The 16,295-nt window shown below is 41.6% G+C and overlaps 1 protein-coding gene and 1 pseudogene across 1 annotated transcript in view; both read left to right on the top strand.

The window, feature by feature from the left end:
• The window catches only part of BBS4 (Bardet-Biedl syndrome 4), a 63,302-nt gene that overhangs the window by 34,003 nt on the left and 13,004 nt on the right, over positions 1 to 16,295 (top strand). The window contains exons 3-8 of the mRNA XM_070430800.1: positions 431 to 510; positions 1,257 to 1,320; positions 6,848 to 6,959; positions 7,921 to 7,993; positions 9,085 to 9,138; positions 11,451 to 11,578. Coding sequence (XP_070286901.1) covers positions 431 to 510; positions 1,257 to 1,320; positions 6,848 to 6,959; positions 7,921 to 7,993; positions 9,085 to 9,138; positions 11,451 to 11,578 — 511 coding nt within the window. The remainder of the gene's footprint in view (positions 1 to 430; positions 511 to 1,256; positions 1,321 to 6,847; positions 6,960 to 7,920; positions 7,994 to 9,084; positions 9,139 to 11,450; positions 11,579 to 16,295) is intronic.
• LOC138997144 (sperm-associated antigen 1 pseudogene) lies at positions 3,278 to 6,564 on the top strand (annotated as a pseudogene).

Here is a 16,295-nt window from a genome sequence, read left to right as displayed (position 1 = left end):
CTGGGCTGAGGGAACCACCTCCCCCCTACCCCCCGTGCACGAATTTCGTGCACTGGGCCTCTAGTATATAATAACATTCCTGAAATATTCTTTAAAAAGTCTTCATATTTACCTTCTATATCTAGGGAGAGTGAGAGAGGAGAAGGGACAAAGAATGATTTTATTTCCTTTCAGGCCAACTTATTTGAAAAACTAATATTATAAGCTACAAAAAGTGAAGGAAACATATTTAATGTGTGCTAGTAGGACTTGTATCTCTTAGCTTAATAGTCTGTACATTTTTGATGCACTGTATTATGGGCAGCAGCATAAAGAATTTAATGTTATATTGCAAAATGTTTGTGGTTAGTTTAGATGGGAGGTCAGTGTGATAAAGGAGAAAATCTAACAATTAACTGTGCTGTTTGTTTTGTCAAAATATGCTGCCCAGCTCTAGAGTTTCCGATTTTGGAGAAGAAAAATTGGTTGATACATCTCCACTATATCCGGAAGGATTATGAAGCATGCAAGGTGAGAGATTGAAATGATAGGCAGACTTTGGTTAGGCGGCTGATAGTGTCTGTCACACACAGTTTCTATCCTGCTAATAATGTATGAATTGCTGTTTTCCCATACTTGGTGTATTTGTTAGCCTTTGCTATGATAATGCTGCTTTAGAAACAACTTTAATTCCAATCATCTCCAACAACAGACGTTTATTTATTGCTCATGGGCCGTCATATTGGCTGTGGGTTGGCTGGGTTTGACTACAAGTTGTGGGTAGGGTTCAGGTATGTTCCATGTGTCTTCTCATTTCAAGTAGAACGTGGAGCCTGTATTTTGCTCATCAGAGTTTTTTCATATTTTTCTTAGCTTGACTAGATAGGTTTTAGGTAGGGGTTAGCAAAATTTTTCTTTAAGGGACCAGATGGTAAATATTTTAGGCTTTGCAGGCACAAATAGTCTCTGTTTTATAAGCTTAATATTCTGTTTGTTTGTTTTTTGTTCTTTTTTTTAAAAATAACCTTTAAAACTATGAGAGCTGTTCAAAAATAGGCTATGCAGGTTAGATTTGGCCTGTGGGCTATAGTTTGCCAGCCCCTATTGTAGAATAAGTGGTCATAACGAGAGTTGAGATTTTAAAAAAATCTAAATTAACTATTTTATTAGTAATTATCCTGGATTCTTACATCTGCTCCTTGTTCATGTCTACCCTTTCTTAAAAATACTTGAAGGCATTTAATCATTCCTCAGAAGTATTTTTCTTCTTCTTTCAGGCTGTTATCAAAGAACAGCTTCAGGAGACCCAGGGGCTATGTGAATATGCTATCTATGTCCAAGGTAAGACATATATTTCTTTTCTTCTTGTTAGAGGAATGCACACTTTTTTCCTAGGTTTCTGGAAAAAGAGCAAACAACTTATGCTTAAATTCAAGTGAGTGTGCGGCAAAGGTTTTTTTTCAGTGTTGGTTTTTTATTTTATTTCATTTTTAAATACTGTGCTACATTTGCTTTAATTTATTTTTTATTTTTATTGATTTCAGAGGGGAAGGGTGAGTGAGAGAGCGATAGAAACATCAATGATGAGAGAGAAACATTGATCAGCTGCCTCCTGCACGCCCCCTACCCGGGAATCTAGCCTTCAACCAAGTCATATGCCCTGGATCGAGTCGAACCCGGAACCCTTTAGTCCAGGGGTGGGCAAACTTTTTGATTCGAGGGCCACAATGGGTTCTTAAACTGGACCGGAGGGCCGGAACAAAAGCATGGATGGAGTGTTTGTGTGAACTAATATAAATTCAAAGTAAACATCATTACATAAAAGGGTACGGTCTTTTTTTTTTTTTTTTTTTTAGTTTTATTCATTTCAAACGGGCCGGATCCGGCCCACGGGCCGTAGTTTGCCCACGGCTGCTTTAGTCTGTGGGCCAACGTTCTATCCAATGAGCAAAACGGGTTAGGGCCAGTGTTGGTTTTTTAAATTGGAACGTAATTCTTAGGCTAGATTTGACCTCAGAAATGACTGGTTATGTTAAAAAAAAGTTGCTACCATCCTTCATCCCATTTCTAGTTTCTGCCTAGTGTTTTTCAGAATGGATATTAGGGTCCTTGCTTCTGCAGTAGTTTCAGGCCCAGAAAAGGCTTTGAAAGGGTTCCTTGTAATGAGGCTAAAAGAGATGAGGAAAGACTTGAGGATTTTTAGTAAGGTGAGTCAGGATGAAGGGAAGAAGCCCAGAGATATACAGGATAAAGCAGAGAATAAATAAAATTCATTAGAAATCAAATATGAAAATCATTGCCTGAAATTTTACATTTTAGTGCCAAAAGTTGCATCCCTAGTTTTCCCATGAACTTTGTTTTTGACCTCTTTTGTATAAGTGAGTTATTTTATTGACCACTCATTGCCTTTGTGGTCTTCAGATTTGTATATAATTTTTTGGCATAATTGGTAAAATATTGACATATCTAGGACATCATGGCAAAAAAAAAAGTTCTTTTATTCCCAATGTCACAAGTTCAGTGCCTCGTAATACTTAAGCATGGAAATTCTTTTGTTGTTGTTGTTGTTAATCCTTACCCTAGGATACTTTCTATTGATTTTTAGAGAAAGTAGAAGGGAGGGAGAGAGACACAAAGAGAGAAACACTGATATGAGAGAGACACATTGATTGGTTGTCTCCTGACCAGGGCTAGGGATCGAGTCTGCAACCAAGGTACATGTCCTTGACTGGAATCGAACCCTGGACCCTGCAGCCCACCGGCCAACGCCCTAGCCACTGAGCCAAACCAGCTAGGGCAAGCATGGAAATTCTTCTGAAAACTTAGGCCTAGGAAAAAATATTGATTCTGAATGGTTGCTATACTGATGATAACCAAGTCTGAATATTACTGCATTTTTTTTTTTTGCCAGAATCTCCTTGTTGGACATGGGGTATGATTGTCCTTGTCCCATTTGGGGAACTCTCTGAAAACTGAATTATGAATTATGATAAATAGAGCATCTGATAAGGGAAGGTTAAGAATGTTTATGTGTAGTTTATCTGGTTATTTGCAAGGCACCGATTATCTGTGTGATAGATATTGGGAGTGGAGAGGGTTAGGTAAGTTTGAGGCACCTTATTAAAAAGGTTTTAGCCTAGCTGTGCCTCGGCGTTGGGTGCACAATGGCGCCAAGGTCCTTTCTCCTGATAGTGCAAACTCTTGATTCCTTCTTCCTGCATCCATTTCCCACTGAGGTCACCCAAGCAACAGAAGCAACAGAAGCAAAAGCAAGGGTGGTAAACAGTCGGAGAGGGCCATGTCTCATCCTCTTCCTGCCCCTCCCCAACTTCCATCCACCGCCCACTGTCGCAGAGCTGTAAAAAATGGGCAGTTTGCAGAGGCACAGCTGAAGCCTGCAGGAAGTGGAAGATCTAAATATCTTATATTCAACTAGAGCTGCATGCTACGTAAAGGAAGGAAACTGCAGTGACTACATTCAAGATTGTAACATGGCTCTGGAACTTCATTCTCAGTCAAACCTCTTTTTCAACTGAGCAATGGCCAATGAAACTTTAGAGAAATATCAGAAAGCTTATGTGAATTATAAAAGTGTTCTGCAGATAGACTATGGAATCCAGATAGCAAATGATAGTATTAACAGAAGAACAAGAATTTTAATGGATCTGAATGCATCTAGCTGGTGGGAGAAGCTTTCACCCATCGCTTTAGTACCCATTTCTGTGCAGTTGTGAGCTTGGCAGCCTACGACAGAGATGCCCCCAGACTAAGTGGGAGATTCCTGCAGCCATTACCAGCTGGGCGTCACAGATGAAAAAAAAGTTTAAAATTCTTAAGAAAGGAAATCAATGTGTAAAGGACAAAAACTATAAAGATGCCCATGATAAATAACACGAATGCTTAAAGATTAACAATAAGGAATGTGCTTTTTATACAAACAGAAGTTGTTACTTGAAGCTGTACCAGTTTGCAGAGGCTAAGCAGAATTGTGATTAGGTGCTTCAGATAATGGGTATGTGAAAGCATGCTGTAGGCACACTCTTGTTCATAAAGGAGTCAAGAATCATCAGAAAAGTTTAAATGATCTCAATAAAGTTCTACTAGACTCAAATATTATTGAGGCAAAGGTGGAACTAGTAGCCAGATTCCTTAATATTAAGGAGTAGAGGTCCAGTGCACAAAATTTGTGCACTGGGGGGGGAGGGGCGGTCCCTCAGCCTAGCCTGTGTCCTCTCGCAGTCCAGGACCCCTCACTCCTTACTGCCTGCCAGCTCGCTGCTCCTTAGTGCTGCCGCAGAGGTGGGAGAAGCTCCCGCCATCGCCGAGGCGCTTGCCAGCCGTGAGCCTGGCTTCTGGCTGAGCAGCGCACCCCCTGTGGGAGCACACTGACCACCAGGGGGCAGCTCCTGCATTGAGCATCTACCCCCTGGTGGTCAGTGTGCATCATAGCAACTGATTGTTCTGGTCATTCCACCCTAACGGTCGCTTAGGCTTTTAATATATAGACTAGGGGCCTGGTGCACAAAATTCGTGCACTCAGCGGGGGGGGGTGTCCCTCAGCCCAGCCTGCCCCCTCTCACATACTGGGAGCCCTCAGGGGATGTCCTAGTGACGGCTTAGGCCCGCTCCCTGCTCCCCTTGGGGAGCGGGCCTAAGCCACAGTCTGGCCTCCCTTTGTGGGAGGCGACCAGGCTGATCAGGGGAAGGCACCAGCCCCATCACCCCACTGCTGCAGCCACTGCCAGTCACCGCAGCCACCAAGGTGTTTTCGTCAACATGGACTCCAGTCCCTTCACCATGAAAAAATGACAACTTTCTTTAGGCATTTTCAAGATGTGTCTTTCATATAATAATAATTTCTTTATTATTTTTTTTTATCCTCACCTGAGGATATGTTTCCATTGATTTTTAGAGAATGTGGAAGAGAAAGGGAAAGACAGAGAGAAACATCAAAGTGAGAGGAACACTTTGATTGGTTGCCTCCTGCATGAGTCCTGATCTGGGCCCCGGCCAGGGAGGAGCCTGCAACCTAGGTACATGCCGTTGGTCAGAATTGAACCCAGACGCTGCCATCGGCAGGCCAAGGCATTATCCACTGAGCCACATCGGCTAGGGCAGGATATGACATTTCTTAGCCCTCCAGCAGCGGACCTTCATTTTTTTCTCCAGGAGTGTGTTGAAAACCCTAGATCACCTTTTTGGATTCTTATTACCCAAATTACTAAGAATATTACCAGTGGCATACAGGGAACTTAGCCAATGAGCGGTCAGAAAAGGTGTTTCCTCTGTAGTTCACACCAATCGCCGGCTTGCCCCCCAACACCCCCCACCCGGCCCAGGCCTGATGCCTCTGGCCCAGGTTTCAGGCCTGGGCAGGGGACCCCCATCTCCCCCCGATCACCGGCTTCGCCCTTGCCCAGGCTTGACGCCTCGGCCAGAGGCATTGACCCCCATCACCCTCCCATCGCCGGATCAGCCCCTTGCAGGGGACCCCCATCTCCTGGCGATCACCGGCTTCTGGGGCCGGCCTGTGGTGGGGATTGGATCCGATCACTGGCGGCAGGCGGCGGCTTCTGGGGTCACACACGGGGGCCTGGATGGCAGCTCTCACGCTGGCTGCTGCACTGCTCTGCCCTGCCTGAAGTATGCAAATTAGCCGCCATCTTTGTTGGCGGTTAATTTGCATATCATGCTGATTAGCCAATGGGAGGCGTAGCGAAGGTATGGTCAATTACCATGTTTGTCTATTATTAGATAGGACTAGAGGCCCGGTGCACTAATTCATATCCCACTTGGGTCCCTGGGCCTGGCCTGCGGGATCAGACCGAAACCAGCTCTCCGACATCCCCCAAGGGGTCCCAGATTGCGAGAGAGTCAGCTGGACCCCAGCAGCAAGCTCAACTACCACTTGGAGCATCTGCCCCTGGTGATTAGTGCATGTCATAGTGACTGGTTGATCGGTGGACTGCCCCCTGGTGGTCAGTGCACATCATAGTGACTGGTGGACTGTTTCTTCCCCCCCCACCCCCCATCGTCAGTGCACGTCATAGTGAGCGGTTGAATGGCCTTACCATATCATTAGCATATTATGCTTTGGTTGAAAGGCCGACTGACAACCGGACACTTAGCATATTAGGCTTTTTTTTATATAGGATAATATAGCATCATTCAACAAAGAAAAGGAGAGAAGGAAAATTGAGATTCAAAAGGTGAATGAAGGCCCTTAAGAGCCTAAAAGGACCTCAGAGGAGATCTCTACTGGCTGCCTTGCTTCTGAGAAGAGGGAAACAAGCAATGGGCCACTAGAATACTATGAAAAACTATTGTTTGCCAAGTCTAACAATGCCTGTGAAGTTAGTTTATAAATGCTATCACTAGGAAAGATAAGCCAATGCGCAACTTTTAGCCATCACTGAACCGAAAGATTTGGCGATACTGTTGAGTAACAGACTTGAAGGGGATATATTCCTCCTCCCACTTCAGTCTCTGAAAAATAATCTTATTGCCAAATATTTAAATGTCTTCTCCCTCCTATTTTTTTCCTCTTTTAAGCTTGAGCATATTCCCTTAATAAAAGGAAAGTGAAGAACTCCTCACACTGAAAGCTCTTTCGTTAACTGAGTCAAAGTAAAGGTATTTCTTACAATAAAACATTCAGGTCTCAAAAGAAAGAAAAGAAAAAGAAAAAGGTTTTAGCATGTCAGCAACTTTGCTATTTGTTTCAACCCAGCTGATTGTGTTGAAGATATAATAATCCAAAGAATTTCTTTGATATGGTTTTCCATCTCCCGTTTCTCCATTTTTCTATATCAGGCTCTATTCTTCCCAGAACATGACTTTACTTTCTTTGTTTTCTGTTTCTTGGCAGCACTGATATTTCGCCTGGAAGGAAATATCCAAGAATCCCTAGAACTCTTTCAGACATGTGCTGTTCTCAGCCCACAGAGTGCTGATAACCTCAAGCAGGTGGCCAGGTCTTTGTGAGTATTGGCAGTCCTGGAGACTCACGGAAAACGCTGTGTAATGAGCATTCTCAGGCAGAGGCTGCTTCTGGCAGCCTGATCAGCCTCATCCATAGAGGGAGAGTTGCTTAATAGGTATAGTGGGATTCACTTTGAAGAGTGTAGATTAACTTTGAAATTTGACAAAATGAGATTACTCATATAAAGTTTGACAGAGGAACACTGATACTGGTTATCATATAAATACTGACTTTTGTATCCTCAGTCCTCTAATCTTATTGGCAACCCATGGAAATTTTCTCATCCAACACTTAGCATAATATTTGACACACAGTAGATTTTTAGTGTTTATTGAGGGGATGCTCTGAAGGTTCCTGAATGCAAGTAACCTCCAAAATCTTTCTAAGCTGTTAGGCACACTAATAGCTTTACTACCCCAGTACAATATTCTAGTACTAAAGTTTCTGTGGGGTTCCCATCCCTAATTTTTTTTTTACCTACATTGTGATTTATGCCTATGCTATCTTTGCATAGAGCCTAGTTTTCCCCTGTTTTCTCCAGAACCGTGATCCAATATCAGGGAAATAGACTTAGGCTTGGGAGCGAAGAGCATGTCCCTAATAGATGATGGTGATAAATGATGGCAGCTCTTGCTTAACTGGTACATTATTTGGTTTGTTTCTTTTTTGGTCTACATTTGTAGTACACTGTAGAAAATAAATTACAGAAGAAATAAATTACTAAAATTGGTGTAGAATTTGATCAAGGCACTGGAACTGTTACCAATGCAGTCCCTACCAAGAGAGCTTCTGCTGTTGGTATACAGCAGCCTCACTGGCCAAACCAGCACAACCAGCTCATAAGGAAGAGGATTCCAGAATTTTCAGCTGGATGGAATTTGAGTCAAATATGGGGCTAGTGGGGTTAGTCTTCTAAAAGGTTTGAGTTAATAATTATGGAAACTGTATTTCTTCCACAGATTTCTTTTGGGGAAACATAAAGCTGCCATTGAAGTATATAATGAAGCAGCTAAACTTAACCAGAAAGACTGGGTAAGTAGGGAACTTTTAGTTCTTTGTTATTAGTAACATGCTAATGGTTCCATTTATTGTATGGCTGTCTTTTGTTATGACTGAATTCTTACATGCCAAAAATGTCTTGATCCTCACACTAAATTGATGATTCAGTTAGATATAAGATCAAAAACCATGTTTCCGCATAACTTAGCAGCTATTGCTGCATGGTTTTCTGGCAGGGAGTGTTGCTGTTAAGCAGTTCGCCATTAATCTGATCCCTATTGATAATCCAGCTTTCCTCTCTAGAAATGCTCTCCTTTCTCTAAAGCTACCTTAAGTACAGGGAGACTTAAAAAGGGAATAAAGAGGTTCTATAGAGCTCAAGGCCAGGAAGTACAGGCTGGTCTTGCAACGAACTAGAACTGGAAAGCTGTCAGCACCAAGGTAGCTACTCTTCACTTCTGTTTTATTTCTTTTTGTAGATCAGCAGTTGGCAAATGTTTTATATTTTAAAGGGCCAGTTAGTAAATATTTTAAGCTTTGTGGTTTCATATAGTCTCTGTGACAACTACTGAACTCTGAGATTCTAGTGTGGAAAAATCATGGACAATACAAATAAAACTTTATTTACAAAATAAGGCAGAGATGGATTTGGTCTGTGGACCTTAGTTTGCTGACCTCTGCTGTCTGCATTTGCAGACTGACTCCAAATACATATATTCGATTATAGTGCCCTCCATAAAGCGCTGTCAGTCCCAAAGTCCACATCACCTAGTGAATTCCTAGATTCCTAGGAAAAGGAATCCGATTAACACATATATGTATATGTATCTCCTTAGGGTGGGGCAGGATCGGTAGGTAGTCTCTTCTGAAAAGAGGGCACAAATGGAGTGATCTCTTGTTTGTCCTGCTTTTATGTCTTATAATCTGTGGGGTTTTTTTTTTATATTAAGGAACCCATTTTTTAGAATTAAATATATTTGAGTATGAAATCTAGTAAAAAACTGACTGTAATGCATATTTTAAAGTTTAAACTTTGTTGAACAATAACAATCTCTAGATGACTGTTGTTTCACTTGAATATGTACTGTGGAATTTACACCTAAGCTGTTTTCTTTTGTGTGTAGGAGATCTATCATAACCTAGGAGTTTGCTACATTTATCTGAAACAGTTCAACAAGGTAATTTATAGAAATAGTGGTGGCTGGTGATTTCACTGAAGGTACACTTGTTATAGAGGTGCCATTGCTCATTTTGTATTATTTCTAGTGCTTGCAGAGATTTTTGGAAGTAAAAATTGAAAGTGCCATATACACCTATCCTCATTTTTCTTTTCATTTGCTGTTATCCATCTTTTTTTTCCTGCTTTTAACAATAAAATGAGAAATTCTAGAAATATTATGAGGGAATGGTAATTTATTTGCTTTTTTTCTCTCTTCTTTTTCGCTACCCCAGATTAATTTTCTAGTATAGAAGCAAATGTTCAGTAAAACTTAGATATCAAAAAGTGGACCATTGCCCTAACGGGTTTGGCTCAGTGGATGGAACATCAGCCTGCAGTCTGAAGGGTCCCGGGTTCAATTCCTGTCAAGGGGACGTACCTCAGTTGCAGGCTCGATCCCTGGCTCTGGTCGGGGTGTGTGTGGGAGGCAACCAATAGATGTATCATTCTCACATCGATGTTTCTCTCTCTCTGTCTTTTTTCCTCCCTTCCACTCTCTTTGAAAAATCAATGGAAAAATGTCCTTATGTGAGGATTAATAACAACAAAAAAAGTGGACCTTTAAGTCTTAAAAGTGTAATCATGACCATGGGAACTCTCTTATGCTCTGATAGCAACTAATTTTAGTTTTTAAGGTCATTGGAGATGAATTTTAAGTTTCAAGTGGATCTGATTTCTGAGTTTCAGTTTCTAAGGTTATTTTCTATGTGAGAATTTATATGTTATTGTGAATAAGCTGCAGGCTCTAAGGCTCTTATATCAAATAAGTACCAAGTACCTTGGTACTCAAATATAAGAAAAAAATGTATATATCTTAACTGAGGGATAGATTAAGTTATTGAGAGCTCTGAAAGTTAATGATAATGGGTTGCATAGAGTTCCCTTCATAAAGCTTCCACTTAGTGATTATGAAGTTTTATTCTCTTTTCTCTAGTGCTGATAGGACTAAGAATCTGAGTTGGTTAATATCCATTTGACAACATTTAATCTATCCCTCAGGAGTGTGAAAAAAAAAATCTGTACATCAGCAGTTGAGGTGTGAGAGTAACTTTTACTCTTGTGAAATACATAGTAATATGTATAAGTAAAAAATATATATATATTTAAATAAATAGAAATAGAAATAGAAATAAATAGAAATATATAAATAATATAAATTATATATATATATATATATATATATATATATATATATATATATCCCCTGTCCACTGGGCAGATCTACAGTGTTATATATTTGGTTAGGAGATTTTTCTCTTCAGAGGATATTCCAAGCAAGTACATTTCTACATTTCTATTAACAGGATTATTATGAGGCAAGGGAGAGGCAGGTTGGTCTTTGGTCAGATCTGTAAAGGAGAAGAAGATTATATTTAAATTTTACTGTCAAGCTAACAGAGCAAATACAATACTTGACATTTATTGTTGAACCAGTGAATCACTAAAAAAAGTCCTTTTGACCATCAACTAGGAAGGATATAAGCTTTTCCAGAGCAAGGAGTTTGTTTTGTTAGCTCTAATATACCTAGCATCTCTAGAACAACAGGTACTCAGTGAGTACATATTGAGTGAATCAATGAAAACAATCCATTCATTTATTTATCAAAATATTGTTGAGGAAAATGAAGTCCACTCTGGGAAAGGTTGTGCAGTTGGTCACTGGTACAGCTGGGCAGTGCTGTATACTGTACTATAATGTCCCTTTTGACTTGTGAAGTATGAGTCATGGGTATGATTATTAAGAAGCAGAAAACAGCCCTGGCTGGTTTGGCTCAGTGGTTGGAGGATCAGCCCATTGGCCGAAGGGTTGTGGGTTTGATTCCCTGTCAAGGACAAGTACCTTGATTGCGAGTTTGATCCCCGGCCACAGTTGGGGTGCATGTGGGAGGCAACCAATCGATGTTTGTCTTTCCAGTCGATGTTTCTCTCTCTGTCTCCCCTACCCCTTCCTCCCTTCACACTCTGTCTGAAAATCAATGGAAAAAATATCCTCGGGTGAGGATTTAAAAAAAAAGAGAGAAAAGAAGCAGAAAACATTCAAAAAGTTAGTCGTCTTGTAAAAATTCTTCCAAGTGGCTCCAGAGGCAGATACTTCATGTTTCCAGCTGTCCTGTCAGCAAGTACAGTTTTGGTATGTGTTGTTATTTTTGACTATTGGCTGAAATGGGATGTTCCTATGTTAGTATAGCAGGAGCTCCTTTTTTGCTTTACCCCTACAAAGCCATTATCCTTTCATGGTAGTGATTTCATTCTCTTCATCAATCTTATTAGGCACAAGACCAATTGCACCATGCCCTACATCTTAATAGGCATGATCTGACTTATATAATGCTGGGGAAGATTCACTTGCTGGCGGGAGACTTGGACAAGGCCATCGAAATCTACAAGAAAGCTGTGGAGTAAGTGTACCTGTTTCCGTTAGAGCAGGGGTGGGGAACATCTGCCCCGTATAAGGCCCATGAAATCATTTGATCTGGCCCTGCCAAGGCATTAGTGGTGAGTTAATTGACCAAATATAGCAGGATAATTTTTAAATTGGTAATTTTGTATGGCCCACAAATGATCTTATAAATATCTAGATGGTCCTTGGCAGAAAAAAGGTCTCCCCAACTCCCCAGCTTTAGAGCAAGGAAGGACTTAAAAAAAAAGGGGGGGGGGGAGTAGATATATGAATTCTCAAGCCTATGAGAGAATATATATGACTGATAACTAGTTGTATGAGTTAGAGTAAATGTTAAGCTAAGGTTAAGAAATCCCAATGGCCTAAATAAGGAAGATTTGTATTTCTTTCTCACCTATTAGTATGGCTGGTTTAGCCTAGGTGGGTGGCTCTGCTCTACAAGGGCAATCAGGGACCTAGGTTCCTTCATTATTGACTCACCATTGGTTAGGTTGTTGTCTTCACCTGCATGGTTGTTCCATTTATCTATGGAACGTATGCACAGGTGACCCAAAGTGCCTCATTTGGATATACTAATACAGACATCAAAGGGTACTTAATATTAATTAATATGGCCGAGCTTAACCAAAAACTAAGGAGAGACACAGGAGATAAACAATGCAAGAAATCACACAGGTTTATTTACCAGAGAGCTGATGGGTTTCAGTCCTTGGCAGGCCACCCGGAAACACTCGCTGACAGAGGAGACACACAGAGGTCATGAAAATATGCCGCGGCAAGGAGCTCGGTTTCTTGACTTGAAGAGAGGCCTCTTAACAGTCTGGGCTCAAGGCAGAGCAAGAATGGCAGTTTCGCAGTCAGGCAGTTCCAGGGGGGAGGAGAACGTCCTGTCTGTGGAGGGCAGACAAGAGTCTGAACCACAGCAGATTTGCTCTCCTATATCCTTGAAGCTGGGCGTCTTCAGTGTCTCATATCACTAGACTTATTACTGTAACAATGGTTGAAACTGACTTACTATAACCACCATGTTCTGGGCTGTGGTGGGGGGAGGCGGTACCAGAAACTAAGTACAGAGTGAACAGCTTATAGTGTTTTAAGTGGCCCAGAAGTTGCACACCTCATTCATGCTTGTGTTCCATGGTTCAGAGTTAATGAGGTGGCCACATCCAGCTATAAGGGAAGTGGGCACACATGCTTGGGAGGAGGGTCTTATTAGCATGAGACCAATATCTTGTTTTTTTTTTTAAAAAATTATTTTTTTAAAACTCCTATTGATAATGGAACTGACTGGCTTTCCATGATGGTGTCCCATGTTTTCTCTCTAGACACACGTTATCTTGCCTTTTCTTTTTTTTTTTTTTTTTTTTTAAATTAAATCTTTATTGTTCAGATTATTACATTTGTTCCTCTTTTTTCCCCCCATAACTCCCCTCCTTCCAGCTCCCACCCCACCCTCCACCCTCACTCCCCACCCACTGTGTTCATCCATAGGTGCATGATTTTTGTCCAGTCACTTCCCGCATCTCCCACACCCCTTTTTCCCCCAAGAATAGTCAGTCTATTCCCTTTCTATGTCCCTGATTCTATTATAATCACCAGTTCATTCTGTACATCAGGTTATTTATTCACTTGATTCTTAGATTCATTTGTTGATAGATGCATGTTTGTTGTTCATAATTTGTATCTTTACCTTTTTCTTCTTCCTCTTCTTAAAGGATACCTTTCAGCATTTCATATAATACTGGTTTGGCGGTGATGAACTCCTTTAGCTTTTCCTTATCTGTGAAGCTCTTTATCTGACCTTCAATTCTGAATGATAGCTTTGCTGGATAAAGTAATCTTGGTTGTAGGTTCTTGGTATTCAGCACTTTGAATATTTCTTGCCATTCCCTTCTGGCCTGCAAAGTTTCTGTTGAGAAATCAGCTGACAGTCGTATGGGTATTCCCTTGTAGGTAATTGAGCCTCTTTCTCTTGCTGCTTTTAAGATTTTCTCTTTGTCTTTTGCTCTTGGCATTTTAATGATGATGTGTCTTGGTGTGGTCCTCTTTGGATTCCTTTTGTTTGGGGTTCTCTGCGCTTCTTGGACCTGTAAGTCCATTTCTTTCACCAGGTGGGGGAAGTTTTCTGCCATTATTTCTTGAAATAGGTTTTCAATATCTTGCTGTCTCTCATCTTCTGGCACTCCAATGACTCTGATATTAGACCGCTTAAAGCTGTCCCAGAGGCTCCTTACACTATCTTCACACTTTCGGATTCTTTTTTCATTTTGCTTTTCCAATTGGGTGTTTTTTGTCGAATCTTTGGTTTGATTATTGTACTCTTCTGGTCTGCTATTGGGTATAATATTCTTTATTTCAGTCCGTGTATGCTTACTTTCTAATTTCTTTATCGTAGCATCGAGGGTCTCATTAGTTTTCGTGAGGCTCTGCACAAATTTATGGCAAGCCCTCAAAATTGCGATTCTTAGCTCCATATCCTCCATTTCTGTCATGTTTTTTTGTCTCCGCATCTTTTATGCTTTCTTGGTGCACCCCCTTGTGGTCTCTGTGCGCAGTCTTGTTCTAGCCAAGCCTTAATTGTTGTAGTTAACACTAGAGGGGTTTGACCACCAGGCCGGCTGGCTGTGGAAATCAGCTGTGTGGAAAACGTCTGCCTTCTGGGGAGGCGCTAATCCAGCCTTTGCCTGAGGCAATTGGCAAATGGCTGTGCGCAGGTTTTGGGCGGGGCGGGCTCAACAGGGCGGGCGGAGGGAGCAGTTATGGCCACGCTCAGTCCGGTTCCCAGAGGCTCTGCTTCTCAGAACCCCGGCAGCCGCTGCAAACCTCGGAGAGAAAGCTGCCCTCAGGTCCCAACTGATGCCGGATAATCCCGCTTCTCCCGTTTGAGTCTGGGTCCCTAGAGACTCGCCCGGATCTGGAGCCCAGAGTCTGAGACTCACTCCCGGCAGAAAACGACAACCGCGCCCTCAGCCACCAGCCCGCTTTGCGCGCGCACCTCGGTACCTTTGTATTTTCCACACTGCGCCGCCTCTGAGCCTCGATTTGCTGTTCTCTTTCCTTCTAGTTGTAGAGTCTCTCTTCAGCCAGCCTTCCTGTGGTTCTGGGTGATGTCCGTTCAGTCTTTTAGTTGTATTTTTGAAATGGTTGTTTGCGGCAGCGGTCTCCGGTATTTACCTACGCCGCCATCTTGGTCTCTCCCCTATCTTGCCTTTTCTGTATAGGGTTTTTCCTTGTTTTAAATGGGATAGCTGTCGCCATGATGCTTTAATGTCTCCTTTGCTTGGTCATTTAATAGAATTCCTGGTCACAGAGTCTAGTATTCCTGATAATTAGACTACGAACTAAACTTAATTTGTTAAATTAATATGTTTATTATCTTTGTCTTCTTCCATAGTAATGATATAGTAACTTTTCTGGTTTTATCAGTCATAACTGCTTTCTGAATTTTCTTCAGTCATATTTTGTGCCTAAAAAGATAGAAAAATCCCTGGTCTGTTAAGTTACAAGAGAGACTTTTGTCATCAAGAGGCTATGTTTATGTGGACAAGTAGGAAGGAGCCCACATAGCATATGTTAAGCTTCTGTGGGGCTGCTGAAAGCCTTAATTTGTGACCCCTGGCTTCTAGAAGATGAGCGCACATAAATCTGAAGGGTGACATTCTTCCTGCTGGGAGCCAAGATCAACAGTAATGAATATAAATGGGAGAAGTCCATTGGGGCTTTTGATATTCAGAAGGCTAAATGTTTGCATTGTTATTACCCTGCTGCTAAGTCAATGGCCGAAGGCAAACTCCCCCAACCTGATAATCCTACCGTTTACTAAACATCACCTTTGATATGCCTGTTTGCATTCCTAAAAGGCAATTGTGTATTCTAGTAAATAAAAAGCCAGATGGGAACGGAGACTCATTGGAACTTGGTCTCTCGAACCAAGTTCACAACTGGCTTCCCCCATAATTTCCAAATTTATATTTCTTGTCTTGTGTATTAATTTGTGTGTCAGCCCTTTCTCCAGGTCTTTGAACCCAGGCCACGCTGGCCGTGGTCTCACATCTTCCAGTGGTTGGTCAAGGACTTAAGTCACAAGAATTTCCAAGAGGACAGCTGAGCATTTGGAGCCTCACTGAGAATGTGGAGAGCCACAGCTTGGAGATAGCAGTTTTGGTTGGGGGAGGGATGTTGCCAGAATCATAGAAGTTAGTTTGGGGAAGGGAGGTGATGAAAATGGATATTTATTATGGCAGAGTGAAGGGCAAATACTCAGTTGAACTGAGTAAGCTTTGTTTGGCCAGCTCAGGTCTCCCTGGCTGGGGTTTTGGCCCCTCTGATTCTGGTCGCCTGATAGGTAACCAGCATCCTATCTCATTGCTTAGAAGCATGCAACACTGTTCCTCACCTTTGGCATTTTTACTGTTGGTACTGTCTGATGATCCTGTAGTCAGATCATCTTAGCTCAGGGTAGCTTTAGTTTTGTAACAAAGACAAATATTAGTGAGGGATTGGGAAAGCAGATAATCTTTTACCTAAGCCAATGGCTAATTCTTTCCCAGAGCTGGTATGTCTTCCTTTTTTTGTTTAGTTTGACTGTTTACCATGGCTTTTTGTTTAATGTGTAGAGCAGAGCATTAGGGCCCTTGGGATCCTAAATTACACAGAAAATTATACAGGTTGCCATTGTGCATACAGTGAGAACAGGGAAAAAAAAAAAAAAAAAA

This window comes from Myotis yumanensis, unplaced genomic scaffold (genome assembly GCF_028538775.1).
Source record: "Myotis yumanensis isolate MYYU_CA2020_CCGP unplaced genomic scaffold, mMyoYum1.0.hap1 SCAF_1, whole genome shotgun sequence".
Taxonomy (NCBI): domain Eukaryota; kingdom Metazoa; phylum Chordata; class Mammalia; order Chiroptera; family Vespertilionidae; genus Myotis; species Myotis yumanensis.
Note: the sequence above shows the minus strand (reverse complement) of the source record. Positions and strands in the feature narration are given on the sequence as shown.